Consider the following 16,078-nt stretch of genomic DNA (forward strand, 5'->3'; position numbering starts at 1 on the left):
GGTTTTTAAAAATATTTAAAAATGATAATGTTTTTTGTATTTAGATCATCATTCTGCATTTTTTAGGAAAAAATTAAATTCGTTGCAAAAAGATTAATACAAATTTGAAATATTTTATACTGTTGGATCAAACACTTATTTCACTTGTTATTATTTGTCAATATATTTATTTTTTTTTGCTAAAAAAATACACCATTATAATCTAGACCCCAAATATCTTATGTTTATTATTTTTTGATAATTTATTTAAAAATATTTGATAATTCCAAAACATCCCCACTCAACAGCGGACACATGACAATGAAGTTAGAATTCTGAATATGTATCTTGGTACATTGCTCAAACAACTTCCTCGGTCAAACCTGAAGTACAGAGTAATTCACTGATCACACCTTGATGACATCCAAATACTTGGGATCATGTGCGTCCAAATATTTCATATTTGTATCAATTCGAATACCAAAAGGGGTTATTTCCTAGCAAAACTAGGACTCCCTTAAAATAAGGATCATACTCCACAACGGAGTGGTACTTATTTTATCATTATAAAAAGGCGCCTCCATACAGGTACGATGAACACAATTTACTAATTTTACTTACATACTTGAGAGCTCCTACCTACGAATTCTCAATCTACTGCTTTCTCACGTTATAACTTAAGTATCAGATCGTCTTTTCCAAAAAACACACCTTGAGAGACCTCTTCACTTACTTTCCTCATCTCAGCATCAACAACATCCAAAGAAACTAATTCTACCATCCTGATACGTCATCAAACAGATCAAGACTTCCACGTTATCAGTATTTAAAGCTCAAATTGGCCCGCGAACCAATATGCCACGACGACTTAATGCATTTCTCATATGACGCGCATGTGGCAGATTCTGCATTTGATGGAAGAGACACACAAAAATGAATAATAAGGCGTGAAGAACTGTGTGGTCGGCCTCAAATGATCAGTGGCTTTTTTGGTGCAACTTGTGGTGGGAATAGATTATTGGATTTGGTTTTTTTAAGAAACTTAATATATATATATATATATATATATATATATATATATATATATATATAAAGACTCAGGTGCAGGATCTATCTAACATCATTCACGCGGGTCACATTACGTGTGAGGTCGCACTTACACCAAATGATGTTAGATGGATCTCGTACTTTAAATAAAGTGCGGGATCCCTCATCTTAGAATTGTCACATGCGCACTAACCATGTGCATCAACTTTACGCATTTGTTTTCCAATCATAGATGATGATGGTCCCATGGCTAATGTATGGTCTCCATTATTTTGTGCTTTGTTATAATCATTGGATTTCAAGTGGGCAAAGTTTGTGCATATAGTTGGTGCACATATGAGAATTCTTATATATAAACACACAACTACACAAGTATGTATGCGCCCATGTAACCACTACATAAACTCGGTTAATTATTACGCCACAATGATAGGCACCTCATGTCGAATCTCGAGAATAAATTAAAATTTATGCTAATAATGTGATACGCTATTGACAATACTTGAATGATGAATGGTAGGACAGCTTACAGCGACCATAACCTCGTTGTACAGCTACTACAGAAGGAAAGTAAGAGAATGGTAGGTGGGACTGAGGTCAATATATAACATCTCTTTACACAATTACTACCAAAGCAAGCTGATATCTTAGAGCAAAATATATATATATATATATATATATATTAAGCTAGCTGATATCTTAGAGCAAAATATATATTTTGATCAGAGACTGATCCAAAAACGTAAAAAATGGAGATTGAGATAATATCTAGAGAGTGCGTGAAACCCTCTCTCCAACACCTCATGATCTTAGAACCTACAAGATTTCTCTGATTGATCAATTTGGCGGTCCAGTTTTAACTTCCGACCTCCTTTTCTATCCACCAAGCCAATTACATTGTCTTAACACAGTCTTTTATTATATTGTTTCTGATTAACATGTCTTTTATTACACTTTTTCATACATAATTACATTATTTTAAGTATTGTAGATTTGTATTCAAAAACAATGTAATTAAGAACGTTCATGTTAAACCTACCAACAATGAGTCTTTTTGGAAAGAGTTTTACATGCTGAATCTGAATGTGTAATTTTTTGAATCTGAATGTGTAATTTTGAGACATAAAACATTTTGAAGTTTCATTTAAAAAATAAAAAGTAAAAAGTCGTGATGCAATCTTACTTAGTAAGTATGCTACATAGATCACGTATACATAGTGCCGCTGTTAAATTGGGGCTATTGTGAACTACTTGGATGAATTTCTAATTAAAAAATAAATTGAATTAAGATGGTCCTCATCACAAAATCGAAATATTATGATTCCACAACCACTAAGAATACCAAGTAGTACTTATTGCTAAATGAATCACATTTCCATCTCTCTGTCGGAAATGTCAAAATTATTGTAGTGCATTGTGTCCCCCACTTCTTCTACAAAATAGACAGTGTTTTCAAATGTTAAGATATTGGTAACATTGCTTTTTACTACTTAAATAATTTGAAGAGGAAAGTTGTCTTTTTCTTATTTACTATTCTCCACCTTTGATTTTTGGTGTGATTTTTGGTGGGGGTTAGTTGCACTCCATAGATTCACATTTGCACCCCAAAACTAAGAACACAAAACTAAGAAATCATCTAATTTTGATCTCTTCTTCAAATGGACTGTGTGTGGTTAGAGAACACAAAACAGTTGGCTCTAGGTTTGCCTTCCAACAATCACCCAAAAACATGTAAAAAGAACAAATGTCAATAATAAAAATATCATGTCCTTGCCACGTGCTGCCAGAAGTTTGGATGCTTTTTGCAAAATGTGAGATCCGTATTGCCATGTGTTAGCTTACGTGTGGGGGATATTATTGGTAGACAACATGCCCCATTCAAACCTCAAACCTTTCTCTTTAAAAGAGAAGGATTTGAATTTTAATTTCTTGACTTTTGAAACCAGTATTAATCTCTCAACTTCTGGAATTTCAAAACCGCCTTAATGAGCCAATCACTAATGAGTCGTACTACCAGCTACTTTTTTTCTACAAACGCTTCATCTCCACAAGAACTCTGACAAAGGTAAATGTTTACTCTCCTCCAATCTTCCCGCTTCCATTTTTCTCCCCAAACCCTATCTTCGACGACCTTCTTCTGTACCCTGATCTCTTGTTTTCACCATGGCCAACCCCAGCTTCAGTCACCATGATTCTGACCTTGGAGACCAGGTTCACGAATCATTGTGAAAGAAAAGCCTACCCATCAATGCTCACCCCCATCTCCAAATATCAATTCTCGTTTTCGGTCCAGAATGCTATGGTTTGGCTCCCTCCTTTGATGGTTCTTTTCTTGAGTCTCTTCAGCCTTTCTATCCTCTTTATAGTCAAAGATTTTCTTTCATCCATCCTCACACGTAGAATACATACTTCAAAACTTATCCAACACGACTCTGACACATTGAAGACCCACGATATGGAGTGTGACTGGGTCATCTGTTTCCCACAAAGAAGACTTGTAGAGGAAGTTAGGGATCCATGATTTCTTGTTGATTAGTGAACAGAAGATTCACGTAGACAAAACTCTCCTCTGCACTGCAACTTAATTCTAGGATATGGGGACCAATTCATTACACTTTCGGGCTGGATTCATGAGTCCCATTTTGTAAGATTTAGCCTTCATTCTTGGGCTATATATGCTTCATAGGACCCAAGGCCAACAATGCTTTGGAAATCCCCAAAGCTGCCTCTTTCTCCTATCCTAAAATCAAGGATATGTCATAGTCTTTTTGGCTAAAAACCTTCATAGAAAACAAAGAAACAGTTTTTTATAAAGAGCATACCAGGTTTTTTATCTTCTAATTGAACAAAATTTTCTTTTGCATCAATTTCTCCAAGATTTCACCGGACTTGCTCTTTCCTGGACCCACGGTATTGCTTATTATTTTGCTCCTATGGTGATGGCTCTTGTCTATCATGCTATGCTTTCTTTCATTGAATCTGATTTCTTGTCTTTCATGCATATAGGTGGTGCGCATGTAAGAATATATATATATATAACACAACTACACAAGTGTGTATGCGCCCATGTAACCACTACATAAACTCGGTTAATTATTACGCATCAATTATAAGCACCTCATGTTGAATCTCAAGAATAAATTAAAAATTATTCTAAACCTGTTATATTATATATATTAATAATATGATGCGATATTGACAAGATTTGAATGGTGAATGGTAGGACAGCCTACAGCGACCATAACATCCGTGTGTCCATGCCAGCTACTACAAAAGGAAAGTAAGAGAATGGTAGGTGAGACTGAGGTCAATATATAACATCTCTTTACACAATTACTACCAAAGCTAGCTGATATCTTAGAGCTGGGCCAAGCAAAATATATTTTTTGATCAGAGATTGATCCAAAAACGTAAAAAAAAATGGAGATTGAGATAATATCTAGAGAGTGCGTGAAACCCTCTTCTCCAACACCTCATGATCTTAGAACCTACAAGATTTCTCTCATTGATCAATTTGGCGGTCCGGGTTTGGTTTCCGACCTCTTTTTCTATCCACCAAGCCAAGCTACCTCCATCTCCACCGCCATGAGATCACAGTTGCTAAAACAATCTCTATCAAGCACTCTAACTCTTTATTATCCGATAGCCGGAAGGTTCATCGACACTCTCTCCATTGATTGTAACGACGAGGGACTTTGTTATACAGTGGCTAGAGCTAATTGTGATTTGCACGACTATCTCAAGCAACCTGATTTATCCAAACTCGCTAAATTCTTGCCGGACGAAATCATTTGCAGTGAAACAACTCCAGGTGGTTATGTTTTTATGATTCAAGAAACTGTGTTTGCTTGTGGTGGTTTTGCTATAGGCATAGTTGTTCCACACCATGTATTTGACATAACTTCTACAATAGTATTCCTCAAAACTTGGGCTACAATGGCCCGAGGAGAAGTACCGATGCCTCCCGATTTCAGTTCCTCATGTTTATTTCCCCAAAACACCAAATTTCCACAAGATCCGATAACCTCGATTATCGTAGGCCAGATATTTGGTAGAGATGGTAACTATGTCTTCAGGAGGTTCTTGTTTGAAGGATCAATCGTAAGCAATCTTAAATCCAAAGCAACAAGCGATGGAGTGCATAACCCAACACGGGTAGAAGTTGTGCTTGCACTCCTCTTTAGATGCATCGTGTCTGCGTTGAAGGTGAAACATGGTGCCCAAAAATCAGTTTTGATGTCTACTGCAGTGAACTTGAGATCGAGGGTTGTGCCACCATTGCCGAAAACAAGTGTGGGATGTTTAAATTTGCCAATACCCGTTGCAATCGGCGATGAAACAGATATGTGTTGTTTCATAGGCCAGATAAGGGAATGCCTATCCACAATCAATGGTGAGTTTTTAAAAAGCCTTCAAGCTGCTCAAGGACCACAACAACTCTTGGAGTTTGCCAAAGAGACTGGTGAATCATATTCCAAGGCTTTGTCCGATGGAGCCGAGTTCATCGTGTTTAATAGTTGGTGCAACGCGGGCATGTACAGTGTTGATTTTGGTTGGGGGAAGCCGATATGGTTTCCATCTCTTCCTCTACCACTTCGTGGATCTGTGATTGCGCTCGTGGATGCTAGAATGAGTAATGGAATAGAAGCATGGGTGTCACTGGAAGAAGGAATCATGTCTGTGGTAGAACGCGATGCGGAAATCCTTTCATTAGCTTCAATAGATCCAAGTCCTCTACAAATTCACTCATTAAAGTCAAATCTTTGATCACCTATGTAACTTTTGTTTAATGCTTTGGCTTTGTGCGTGTGATGTTCTTTCTCATGGTGGGTGTGTGCCTTCATTTGCTGTGCTTGTGGCTATATGATGAATCAATTTAGAAGTCAGCACTTCGTGCTGACATTTAATCAGGTTCTGCACCTGCAGTCTTTGGGGTTCTATCCCGACAGAGAACCTTCCTGTCCGGACAATTATGGTTTATTGAAGGTTCAATTTTCTTACAGCTGATAAGTCGATTGCACGATGCTTTGAATTGATCGAGGGATGACATCGTTGTTTGGATGATCTATTACAGAGACGTCCCGGTCCGGACAACAGAATTCACTGTTCGAACATAACCGTCCATAATCATTTGACAATTACATTGTTTTAGCATTGTCTATTATTATATTGTTTCTTATTAACGTGTCTCTTATTACATTTTTTCGTATGTAATTACATTATTTTAAGTGCTGTAGATTTCTATAAATTGTTTCAAAAACAATGTAATTAAGAACGTTCAGATTAAATCTACCAACAATGAGTCTTTTTGGAAAGAGAAAAACATGTTGAATCTGAATGTGTAATTTTTAAAAAAAAATTTAACATGTATTTTGAGACATAAAACATTTTAAATTTTCATTTAAAAAATAAAAAGTAAAAAGTTGTGATGAATCTTACTTAGTATGCTACATAGATTATGTATACATAGTACCACCGTTAAAAATTTAATATGGAAAGAATCATTATTGGGGCGATTACTTGGGTGAATTTCTCATTAAAAAACAAATCGAATTAAAATGGTTCTCACGAAATCGAAATGTTATGATTCCACAACCACTAAGAATACCAAATAGTACGTATTGCCTAATGAATCACATTTCCATGTCTCTCTGTCGGAAAATGTCAAAATTATTGTAGTGCATTGTGTCCCCCACTTCTTCCACTAAATAGATAGAGTTTCCAAATGTTAAGATATTGGTCACATTGCTTTTTATTACTCAAATAACATAATAATTACTTTTATAGAGGAAAGTTATCTTTTTCTTGTTTATTATTCTCCACCTTTGGTTTTTTTGTGGAGGCTAGTTGCACTCCACGGATTCACATTCACACCCCAAAACACAAGGAAAAAACCCTAAACTATAAAATACCCTAGCGCGTCAAATTGTCACTCATTCCCTCATCTCCCTCTTTTCTTCCCTCTCCCTTTTTTTCTTCCCCTTGTTTTTCTGTCAACACTAATGGGCGGCGATGATTACTACGTTAATCCAGATTTCGGAGACTTCACCGATGAGGATATCTTTGACGATGAGAAGAGCTCCGACGACGAAGAGATGGAGTACCCAGAATACCTAGTAAGTCTATCTCAGCCAGTACCACACTACCTTTGATTTTTGATCTTCTCTTGTTCTGTTAATCCTCTTCAACTTACTCTTTTGTCACTGGATAAACTTAAAAACGCCAGACACGAATTTTATACCAATCAAAGGAAAAAAGAGTCATTTTTGAAGGTCTTCCCTTGTCAAAGTTAATGCAGGTGAATGAAAGAAAGTCACTTTTGAAGAAGCCATAACTTTTCTTATCTCTTTTCAGGGAAAAAAGAGACCCTTGCTATGGTATAATGTTGAAGTTACTACAGTTGGAATGCCCCCAACCTATCTCTGCCATCATCAACCATGACACCATCAAGCTTGCGTATATACCCATTCACCATTTACCTTGCGTATATACCCATTCACTAGTGCCCAAGCCTATCTCTGCTTTGTTTTGTTGGTCATGACTGTAGTTAGACTAGGTCAAATTTTAATAGGGTTTCTTAGTTTTGGGGTGCGAATGGAAATTTGTGGAGTGCAACTAGCCCCCACCTAGATTGTTTGATTTGTCTATATTTGACATGATTTTTTTCCAAAAAAAATGTACTTATATAAAAAATTATGGTAACTACTTACCATAAAATTATTGTGCTCATATTTTTTGATGAATAAAATAAAGATAATGTTTGAGACCTCTAAAAAGTGACCCCAAAACACCTCTATTTAATGTGAAGTGTTGGATGTGAAGTGGACACTACATTTATGTTTTTAATCAATGGCTATTTTAATCTCACATAGATTGGGGGACTTTTGGGAGTCATATTTTAGGAGTCTCTAGCATTGTCCATATAATAATTGTCGTATAACATAGATTATGTATTAAAAATATATGTTCGCATATATCTAGATATTAACCAGCCAAAATATCAAGATATTGATCCCAGTACGCGGTAAATCAAAGTAACCAATATTAGTTGTAGCACTGCATATACATAAGCATATATATATATATATATATATATATGCAACAATTAGCCTCCACAACAACACAACAATACGAAAGTACTCATCGGAGGTTGTGGCACCTAAATGTATCGTATTGCCGAAACAATAGGAAAATAAATCCAAGACAGTCATGATGTCAAGGTGGTATAGCTGACACGACCATCGCAACATTCGACTACTATCCACAACATCCAACGACTATAACAATGCCAAGTGTAGGAGCAGATTTCTACAATAGCTGAAAGGTCAATCTTTCTTCCTGTGGGGTCCGTTTGCAGCCTTGGATCCTGCAAGTTTCACAACAAAGCAAACCGTGAAAGCTCCTTAACCAGCTTGGGGGGTGCCGGTCGTGGAGGCTCCGACGATCAAAGCGGTAAAGTAACAATATGTCATAATTAAGACAGGTGTCGATGATAGTATGGAAGTTTTGTAGGCGGTATTTAATGAATAGATACGTATATGAAAGAAAGTCATACCTAAGGATGTGAGCCAATCACACCTATAAATATCGGCTGTAGATTAGACTGACAAAAACTGCTTTATGAGTGAGGTAGTCCGAGTAATGGCGCTTATAGGTGGCGTCGCCATTACTATGTTCTGGCGACTGTACTGGGTCGCCAACACCTGCGGATGCTTTGACACCTAGTTCCATCATGCTAAGGAAGGATCATAATAAAGTGACCAGTCTACAAAGCTATAAAGATCCTGTAGATAAGTATAAGAGAATATGACAGTTTTAGTGTCAGAATACTGTTTATATTACGTAGCAAATAATGTAAAGATTGTATATGGACCCAAAGATTGGCTTTTAGGTTCGGGCCTAACTATGATAGTTAACCTGGGGGCCTAGACAATCCAGCTCATCTTGTCGTTATGTGACCAGGTGGGGCCATACCATTTTTGGCACCTACAATTGTCCCCCACTCTCTAAGCATGAAAACAAATTCATCTTGGAGAGTTTGCGTAATGAATTTCCTGCAATGAACAAGAAACAGAGGAAAGAGTATAACTGAAGATGAAATGTATAGCAGAGGCGATCCAAGATGCTGGTGAGATACAACTTCTTTGTTCGAAGCTGTACAGGGGACACCCTCGTTTGTTTGAGGGTGACAATGTATACAACCTCGTTTGTTTGAGGTTGCACATAGCCAGCGTGGGCGTTAGCGTAGAAGCTATTTTGGAGTCATAGCTGTGGCCTGTATTGGCGCTAGCATAATGACTGAGGTGAAGCTAATGTCGTGGCCTGAATTGGCGCTAGCATGCTAGCCATTCGATGTAACTGATTCGTATTCAGAGGCGATGACTAACACCTGTAAAAAGAACACTTGATGGCGACTTCGTGAGTACGAGCTTTACTCAATGTAGTACAAGAGTCTATGTAAACGGAAAGTGAAAGAACTGCAACTATTATTCTGAAACTGTCATTTGCAATAAATCCAAAGAATATTAGATATATGAACAGTAGTTATAGTGACAGTAATACTGTATGAATGCCATTATGCTAAGATCAAAATGTTGCAGATAGAGGTCGTGACACGTGTCAATCGTAACACGACAAGCATTTAATGCATCTGACGTGCACATTGACATTTTGAATTGCTACCGCCATCGTTCCTTGGAGAGCACGTTTCTGTAAGCGTGCACCATGATGAACACAAGGGTATTACGGACAATCGTACAATACTAAAACTCAAAGATCGTGCTCTTAGTTTTTCAGAAAAACTTTCAACCGAAATTTACAGAAATTACTCAGATTTGCTGAAGACGGAAGAAAGGAAGGCATCGATTGACGCTCGTACCGTACCAATTGAAGGTAATTCTCACTTTCTCTTGCCCTGAGTTTGTATTTAATAGAATGATGCGACCTCATGATCAAGAATCGGAGGATGAAAGAGTATCCGGCAGCGGTAGAACTCCCGCCGATCAAAACAGAGATGAACAAGAACCCAGTGTAAACTACTCACGGTCTGGGTCGGGGAGTCAGGAACCTGGTGACGATAGAGCCGGAACCAGCGCACCAGTTAATGAAGGAGAAAGATCAGAGAGGAATGGCCACATTGAAGGGCCGTTAATACCGAAAGGGTTAAACCCTAAATCGACCTTGGCAGCAAGTGATATGGACTTCTACCGAAAGAAATATAGAATCCATTCATCCATTGAGATAAGACCTGGAGCTGACACAGAGGGAGTCGATTTTCAAGTCCCTGGATGGACGCCGTTTTATCTATTGTCCTTCAGCATAGGATTGAGATTCCCCATACCAAGGTTGCTTGCCGATGCTTGTAGGATTTGGCAAATATGCCCAAGTCAATGGATGCCTAACAGCCTCAGAATTTTGTTGAGCATTTAGTGCTTGGCTGAACTAGAAAACCTCGAATTCGGGATCAACGAATTGGCGGTGGTTTATTACGCCAAAGAAAGTGGTCCAGGAAGGTATTGCCTGGTTCGTCGGAGAAACAGGGAGGAGCTAATTCTTGACACCGTCTCCAACGACCATATTGTTGACTGGAAAGATAGATATATCTTTGCTAGGGGCGCCTTGGTATAGGGGCTTCATAGGGATCTGCCTTTAAACTGGGTTGAAGGAAATAGTAAGTTCCATTCCTTCTTTATCTGTTTATGCTTGTTACTGAATCTTATGCACCGTTTCTTTGCAGCATCAAAGAATTTGCTAAGCAAGTGGAAAAGCAGCCCCGAAGTGCTTCAAAGAGTAGAAGAGTTTTACAATCTTGGGGCACGTAAAAGATCCAGAAAAAACATTCTAACAGCACGCAAATTGGAGAAAACATCTCTTTGGAGATGCATAAGTAAGTACATTTTAACTGTCCAAACGAACAAACAAACATGCTCAAAGTATTCGTCTTATTTTATCATATGTGCAGGTGACGAAATGTTTGAGAACGTGTTTGCTGATATAACCAATGCAGACGACCTGTATGAAGCTCTGATGCAGGATGCTGAAAGAAATCAGTAGGGCCAGGAAACGGTGGGTGGAGGTTTCGAGGCAGCTATGCGTGCTGCAGAAACGTCCAAAGCCAAGAAAGTGGGAGAGAAACGAAAATCAACTGAGGAAATACCTGAAAGAAGGATGAAACAGAGAGAAGATCCCACTAGTAAAGGAAAATCGAAAAGCACTGGGGGCAGCGGGAAGAAAGCAACTGAAAAGGCGACTGCTAACGTCAGCGAAGGGACGGAAATGCCCAGAAAACTCCTTCACGACGCCATTGCCTCGGGACCCAGAGGTAGGGGTGGTGGTCTTATCATTACCACTGCGAGTGCGTCGGCTGCCATTGTTCTGGATGATGATTCAGACAATAGTGAAGGGGACACAATGCCTTTAACTAGGAGGTTACCAAGCATTAGGACAGCCAGGGTAGAGACTGCTGAACTAGTGGCGACACGGGCTACCGAAAATCGTGGAGAATTTGACCCAACAACTGACAACTATGTTGATGCAAACGCGGTATCAGAAGTTGCCAGGAGTGAAGCTATGGCAAGCGGATCTAGGACTGAGTTGGCGACAGCGGGTAACCAAGAAGTGGAGGACACTGCCCAAGGTGGGGAGAATATTCAGCCTAGGCTAAGGTTGAACGTCACGAGAAGTGAAATGGAAGAAATATCAATATGGATTCCCAAATCTTTGACCGTCTCTTCTACTCCCGTACTTCCACCCGTTGGGATTAGGAAAATGGTCTTCCCTGAGGACGCCAAAAAATTGGATGCTATGCCTCTTCCTAGCCAGTTCAACTACTCGGTGGCTCATTGCTTTACTGTAAGTGTTTCAGGAACGTATCAGTATATCGTCATTAGTTTACACGACCAATACCACCTTTGTTGTGTTCTTAACAGGCACTGCAAGGAGTACTCAGGTCTGGAGAGAACGTTATTGGCAGTTTGAGCAAAGAGAGGACTGAAAAGGAGAGACTAGAAGGCGTGGTAAAGGGGCTGGAAGACAACTTGGCCAATGTCATGTCTGCACAAAAAGATTTAGAGCATCAACTGATTGGGGAGAAGAACAAGAATACTCAAATGTCTGCTCAAATCTCAAGATTGGAAGGGAAATTGAAAGAAGCAGATGAGCAGCTCCTGCAATCAACTGAATCATTGAGTGCATTGGAAAAGAAAATACATGACGATGCATACAAAGCCACTCAATTCGAGTCAAGGATCGACCAAGCAATCAGAGGTGCTCAGTATTTCAAGGATTGCTGGGAAGGAGTCACCAAACAACTGGAGAGTGCAGAGGCCAAAGTGAACACACTGGAATCCCAAGTACACCACCTGGCTGACCAACTTGGTGATGTTTCCAGAGAGAAAGACCTATTAAACAAAGCGTTGGCGGCGCAGACAATAAAGACAGCAGAAAAGGTTGAAATGGCCAAGAAGATGGAGGAAAACTACCTTATCAAGATAGGGGTCATGGGAGGTGTTGGTCAAGCTGCAGAGAGGTTCATATTGCTAACCCAGTACAAAAAGAATGAGCATCAGAAATGGGATGTGGACTTGATGCTCAAGAAGGTTGTGGTAGTACTTGAAAACTACCAGCCCAATAAAAGATGGGTTGTGAATGAAGAAGCAATTGGAGAACCTAACATCGAAAAAGTCCTGGCGCCTCCAGAGAGTGATATCCCCACTGTTGAACAACTGCCCATTGAGGCCCGTGAATCGCCAATACCTGGTACTGTCACAGAAAATGCTCCAGCTAAAGTACTTCCGACTCCTAGGATTGAAGCTTCAACTTCTGAGCCTGAAAATGCAGATGAGGATATCCCACGTGCGGATCCTCCCATTACCTCGGAGGCCATTTGAGATTGAAGTGACAACAGAAACTATTTGAACTTGTTTGGTTTTGAATTTTTGTTATTTGTAATAATTGTTGGAATAATTTAGTATTTCCAATTTCCTTTTAGTTTAAATATCCTATCATAGCAATCTACAATAAATAACCTTACTCTGGTAGCAATCTAGAGTCAATAGCCTTACTCTGTCCCCCAGTTTAAGTTGGACTGTTAGAACGTAACTCTAAAAGTCCAATTGAAACTACGAATAATGACGTGTAAAGAAACTAGAACTAACAAGGTGGGACGCGTTGCCTCAATTATTTCCATCTGGAAAGAATATGGCAGGGTGAATTTCAGAACAGAGTAACAAAATCTTGACTGAAAAAACTCCAAGAACTGAATAGGTATGCCAAGTGGCAGGCAAAAACTTACAAAAATCAACACGTGTCTCAGAACACCATTGGTGGACTTGATAGAGAATTCAATCTGTGAGAATATTGCGTTCTATATAAGGAGGATAGAACAACTCAATGAGTAAAGGTTGAAGATGAGTTGGTAAGAGAATCTGGTGATATTGGTACCGATGATCAGGCTACACTGTCAGTTCCGGCTAAGCTCATATGGGTTGCCTAGTACTGACGGTGAGTTTGATCAGCCGTGCCTTATATCATTGTTCTGGTCAGGAAACGTAGAAAGTCTTGGTGCTGCTTTGGCAACGGTACGTCTTGGCGTCGGTAATTATACGTAGTCAATGTTTCTACATTTTTAATACTGAATGAACCTTTGTCCCCCAGTAATAAATGCGTTTAATGACATGCGCTGATTGGGATAATTTAGACAGTCATTTAATACCTTTTTGACTATAACAAATACAGTTCTAAGAGCCTCTTATGGTTTTTTAAGATTAACTGAATTTAGAGATTTTAGAATTTTAAATACGTTTAGACTTCTTTTCCTATCTTAAATGTTCGTGTAGATTTATGCGGTTGCAAAGTTCATCTTGACTCTTGGATTACCACAAAGATTTAATTGCAGAATTAATTTCGGGTGTTCTTGAGAAGATGAAAGGTAAGGTTCACAACTATATAAAGGCTAATTCTCTTTTGGCAATGGAATTATCCTACAGACCAGATAACTACACCTAGTCTTTACAAAAAATGGCTGCTTCTCAGAGCTCTGTAAACTCTCCATCTGACTCTGACGACAATAGGGACGTAAGTTCGTTCCTCCTCCCTGATTACCGAAACCTTGCACAGTACATCGTCGACCTAAAGGAGGCGATGAAAGAGATGGAGAAGGATATGAAAGAGATGAGAAAAGACATGGAGGACCAAGAGGAGCAGATCACAGATCTTACAAAAGCTCTGCAAACCGTTGGCTGTGCCATGCTCCAACTGGAAGAGCTTGCGGAATCGCAAGCTATGGAGCAGAACATAGCCAAGCTCCAAGACTCGCTCCTTAATCTTTCCGTTTTGATTAAGGACGCGAGAAATAAAATGAACGAAAGTTTAAACATTTGGTCGTAAAGACCATATGTTTTATATGTATGTTTGTTTGTTTTTTTTTATATATATATAAAATCAGTATTTCTTTCTCTAATGCCTCAAATATTTTGCAAATGTAGTACGTTGCAAAAACTGAAGTAATAAAACTCGTAAAAACAGTAAAATTTAAGAAAGCATGAAAACTTATCTGGCACGCTGGCGTCCCCATGCTTTGGCATCCGAACAGACGACTGTCTATAGTTTTTTCGGGCTTTACAATCCCTGCGCTCAAAAGAATAATCAAAGGTAGTCGATGGGACTCCCATCGACACTCCGAAGCTTAAATTAGTTCACATAATGACACATATAATGAACTACAGAAATTTAAATATATAAAGATACTAAAGGAAATATTTAAACTACAATTATAGCAATATAAAGATAAAAAATCATGCGTGTTTAGAAATGGTACAACTTTAGATGAACGGCGTTCCAAGGATGCAAGATCGCTTCTCCATTTTCCCTGTGTAGTCTATAGGCGCCGTTTCCTAGTACCCTGTCGATCAAATATGGGCCTTCCCAGTTCGGACCCAGCTTCCCAGCGTTTAGCTCTCTGGTATTCTCAAAGACTCTCCTGAGCACATAATCTCCCTCTTGAAATGCTCGAGTTCGAACATTTTGGTTGAAGTAATTTGAGACTTTATCATGGTATGCAGCTGTTCTTGTGAGCGCCTGATCTCTGAGTTCATCAATAGTATCCAGCTGATCATTCAACTCCTGCCAATTCCTTTGTTCATTAGCCCACTGAAACCTAGCAGATGGGAGTCCAGCTTCAACTGGTATGACGGCCTCAGATCCAAATGCAAGAGAGAAAGGAGTTTCCCCCGTAGGCGTTCGTGAAGTTGTCCTGTAAGACCACAACACTCCAGGTAATTCATCAGCCCAAGCACCTTTAGCTTTCTCCAAACGCTTCTCCAGGGTCCTGATCAAAGTTTTATTGGAAGCTTCAGCTTGGCCATTACATTGGGGATGCCTTGGCGTCGCAAAATCTACCTTGATTCCCCAATTCGCACAGAACTCCTGAAACTTATGACTTGCAAACTGTGGGCCGTTATCCGTCACGATCTCTTTAGGCACTCCAAACCTGCATATAATGTTCTTCCAGACGAACTTCTTCACATCCAGGTCTTTGATCAGTGAGTAGGACTCAGCCTCAATCCATTTGGTGAAATAATCAGTCATGGCCAGAAAGTACTGTCGTTGACCGGATGCCTTGGGCAAAGGACCAACTATATCCATCCCCTATTTCATGAAGGGCCAAGGTGCCACGACAGGAGTAAGTTTTTCTGGCGGCATGCGTGGAATCTGACCAAATCTCTGGCATTTATCGCACCTCCTTACATAGTCAATTGCGTCTGATCTCATTGTCAGCCAATAATACCCCGTAGTCAGTGCTCGATGAGTTAAACTCCTTCCTCCAGAATGATTACCACACTCTCCTTCATGTAATTCTGCCAACACATACTGGGCTTGTTCTGAATTTACACATCGCAACAAAGGACCTGAATAAGATCTTCTATATAGCTGCCCATCAAGTACTGTATGCCGAGCAGCTTTAGCGACCAAACGTCTAGACTCATTCTTTTCTGCTGGCAGAACACCGTCAACCAAGTATTGAACAAACGGTGTCATCCATGTCTTGTCTGAA

The 16,078-nt window shown here is 39.3% G+C and overlaps 1 protein-coding gene and 1 long non-coding RNA gene across 2 annotated transcripts; both read left to right on the forward strand.

The window, feature by feature from the left end:
- Nucleotides 1-4,446: 4,446 nt before the first annotated feature.
- Nucleotides 4,447-5,793, forward strand: LOC119985497 (stemmadenine O-acetyltransferase-like). The gene has a single exon (XM_038829789.1). The coding sequence runs from the start codon at nt 4,447-4,449 to the stop codon at nt 5,791-5,793; it is 1,347 nt and encodes a 448-aa protein (XP_038685717.1).
- Nucleotides 5,794-6,964: 1,171 nt separating this feature from the next.
- On the forward strand, nt 6,965-7,816 carry LOC119984941. Its single transcript, XR_005465019.1, has 2 exons — nt 6,965-7,142; nt 7,381-7,816. It is a non-coding gene; the product is annotated as an uncharacterized LOC119984941 (long non-coding RNA).
- The last annotated feature ends 8,262 nt before the right edge of the window (nt 7,817-16,078 follow it).

This window comes from Tripterygium wilfordii, chromosome 19, assembly GCF_013401445.1.
Source record: "Tripterygium wilfordii isolate XIE 37 chromosome 19, ASM1340144v1, whole genome shotgun sequence".
Taxonomy (NCBI): Eukaryota; Viridiplantae; Streptophyta; class Magnoliopsida; order Celastrales; family Celastraceae; genus Tripterygium; species Tripterygium wilfordii.

Excerpts from the sequence above, each read along its gene's own strand:
- LOC119985497 (XM_038829789.1), top strand. The coding sequence starts at position 4,447 with ATGGAGATTGAGATAATATCTAGAGAGTGCGTGAAACCCTCTTCTCCA.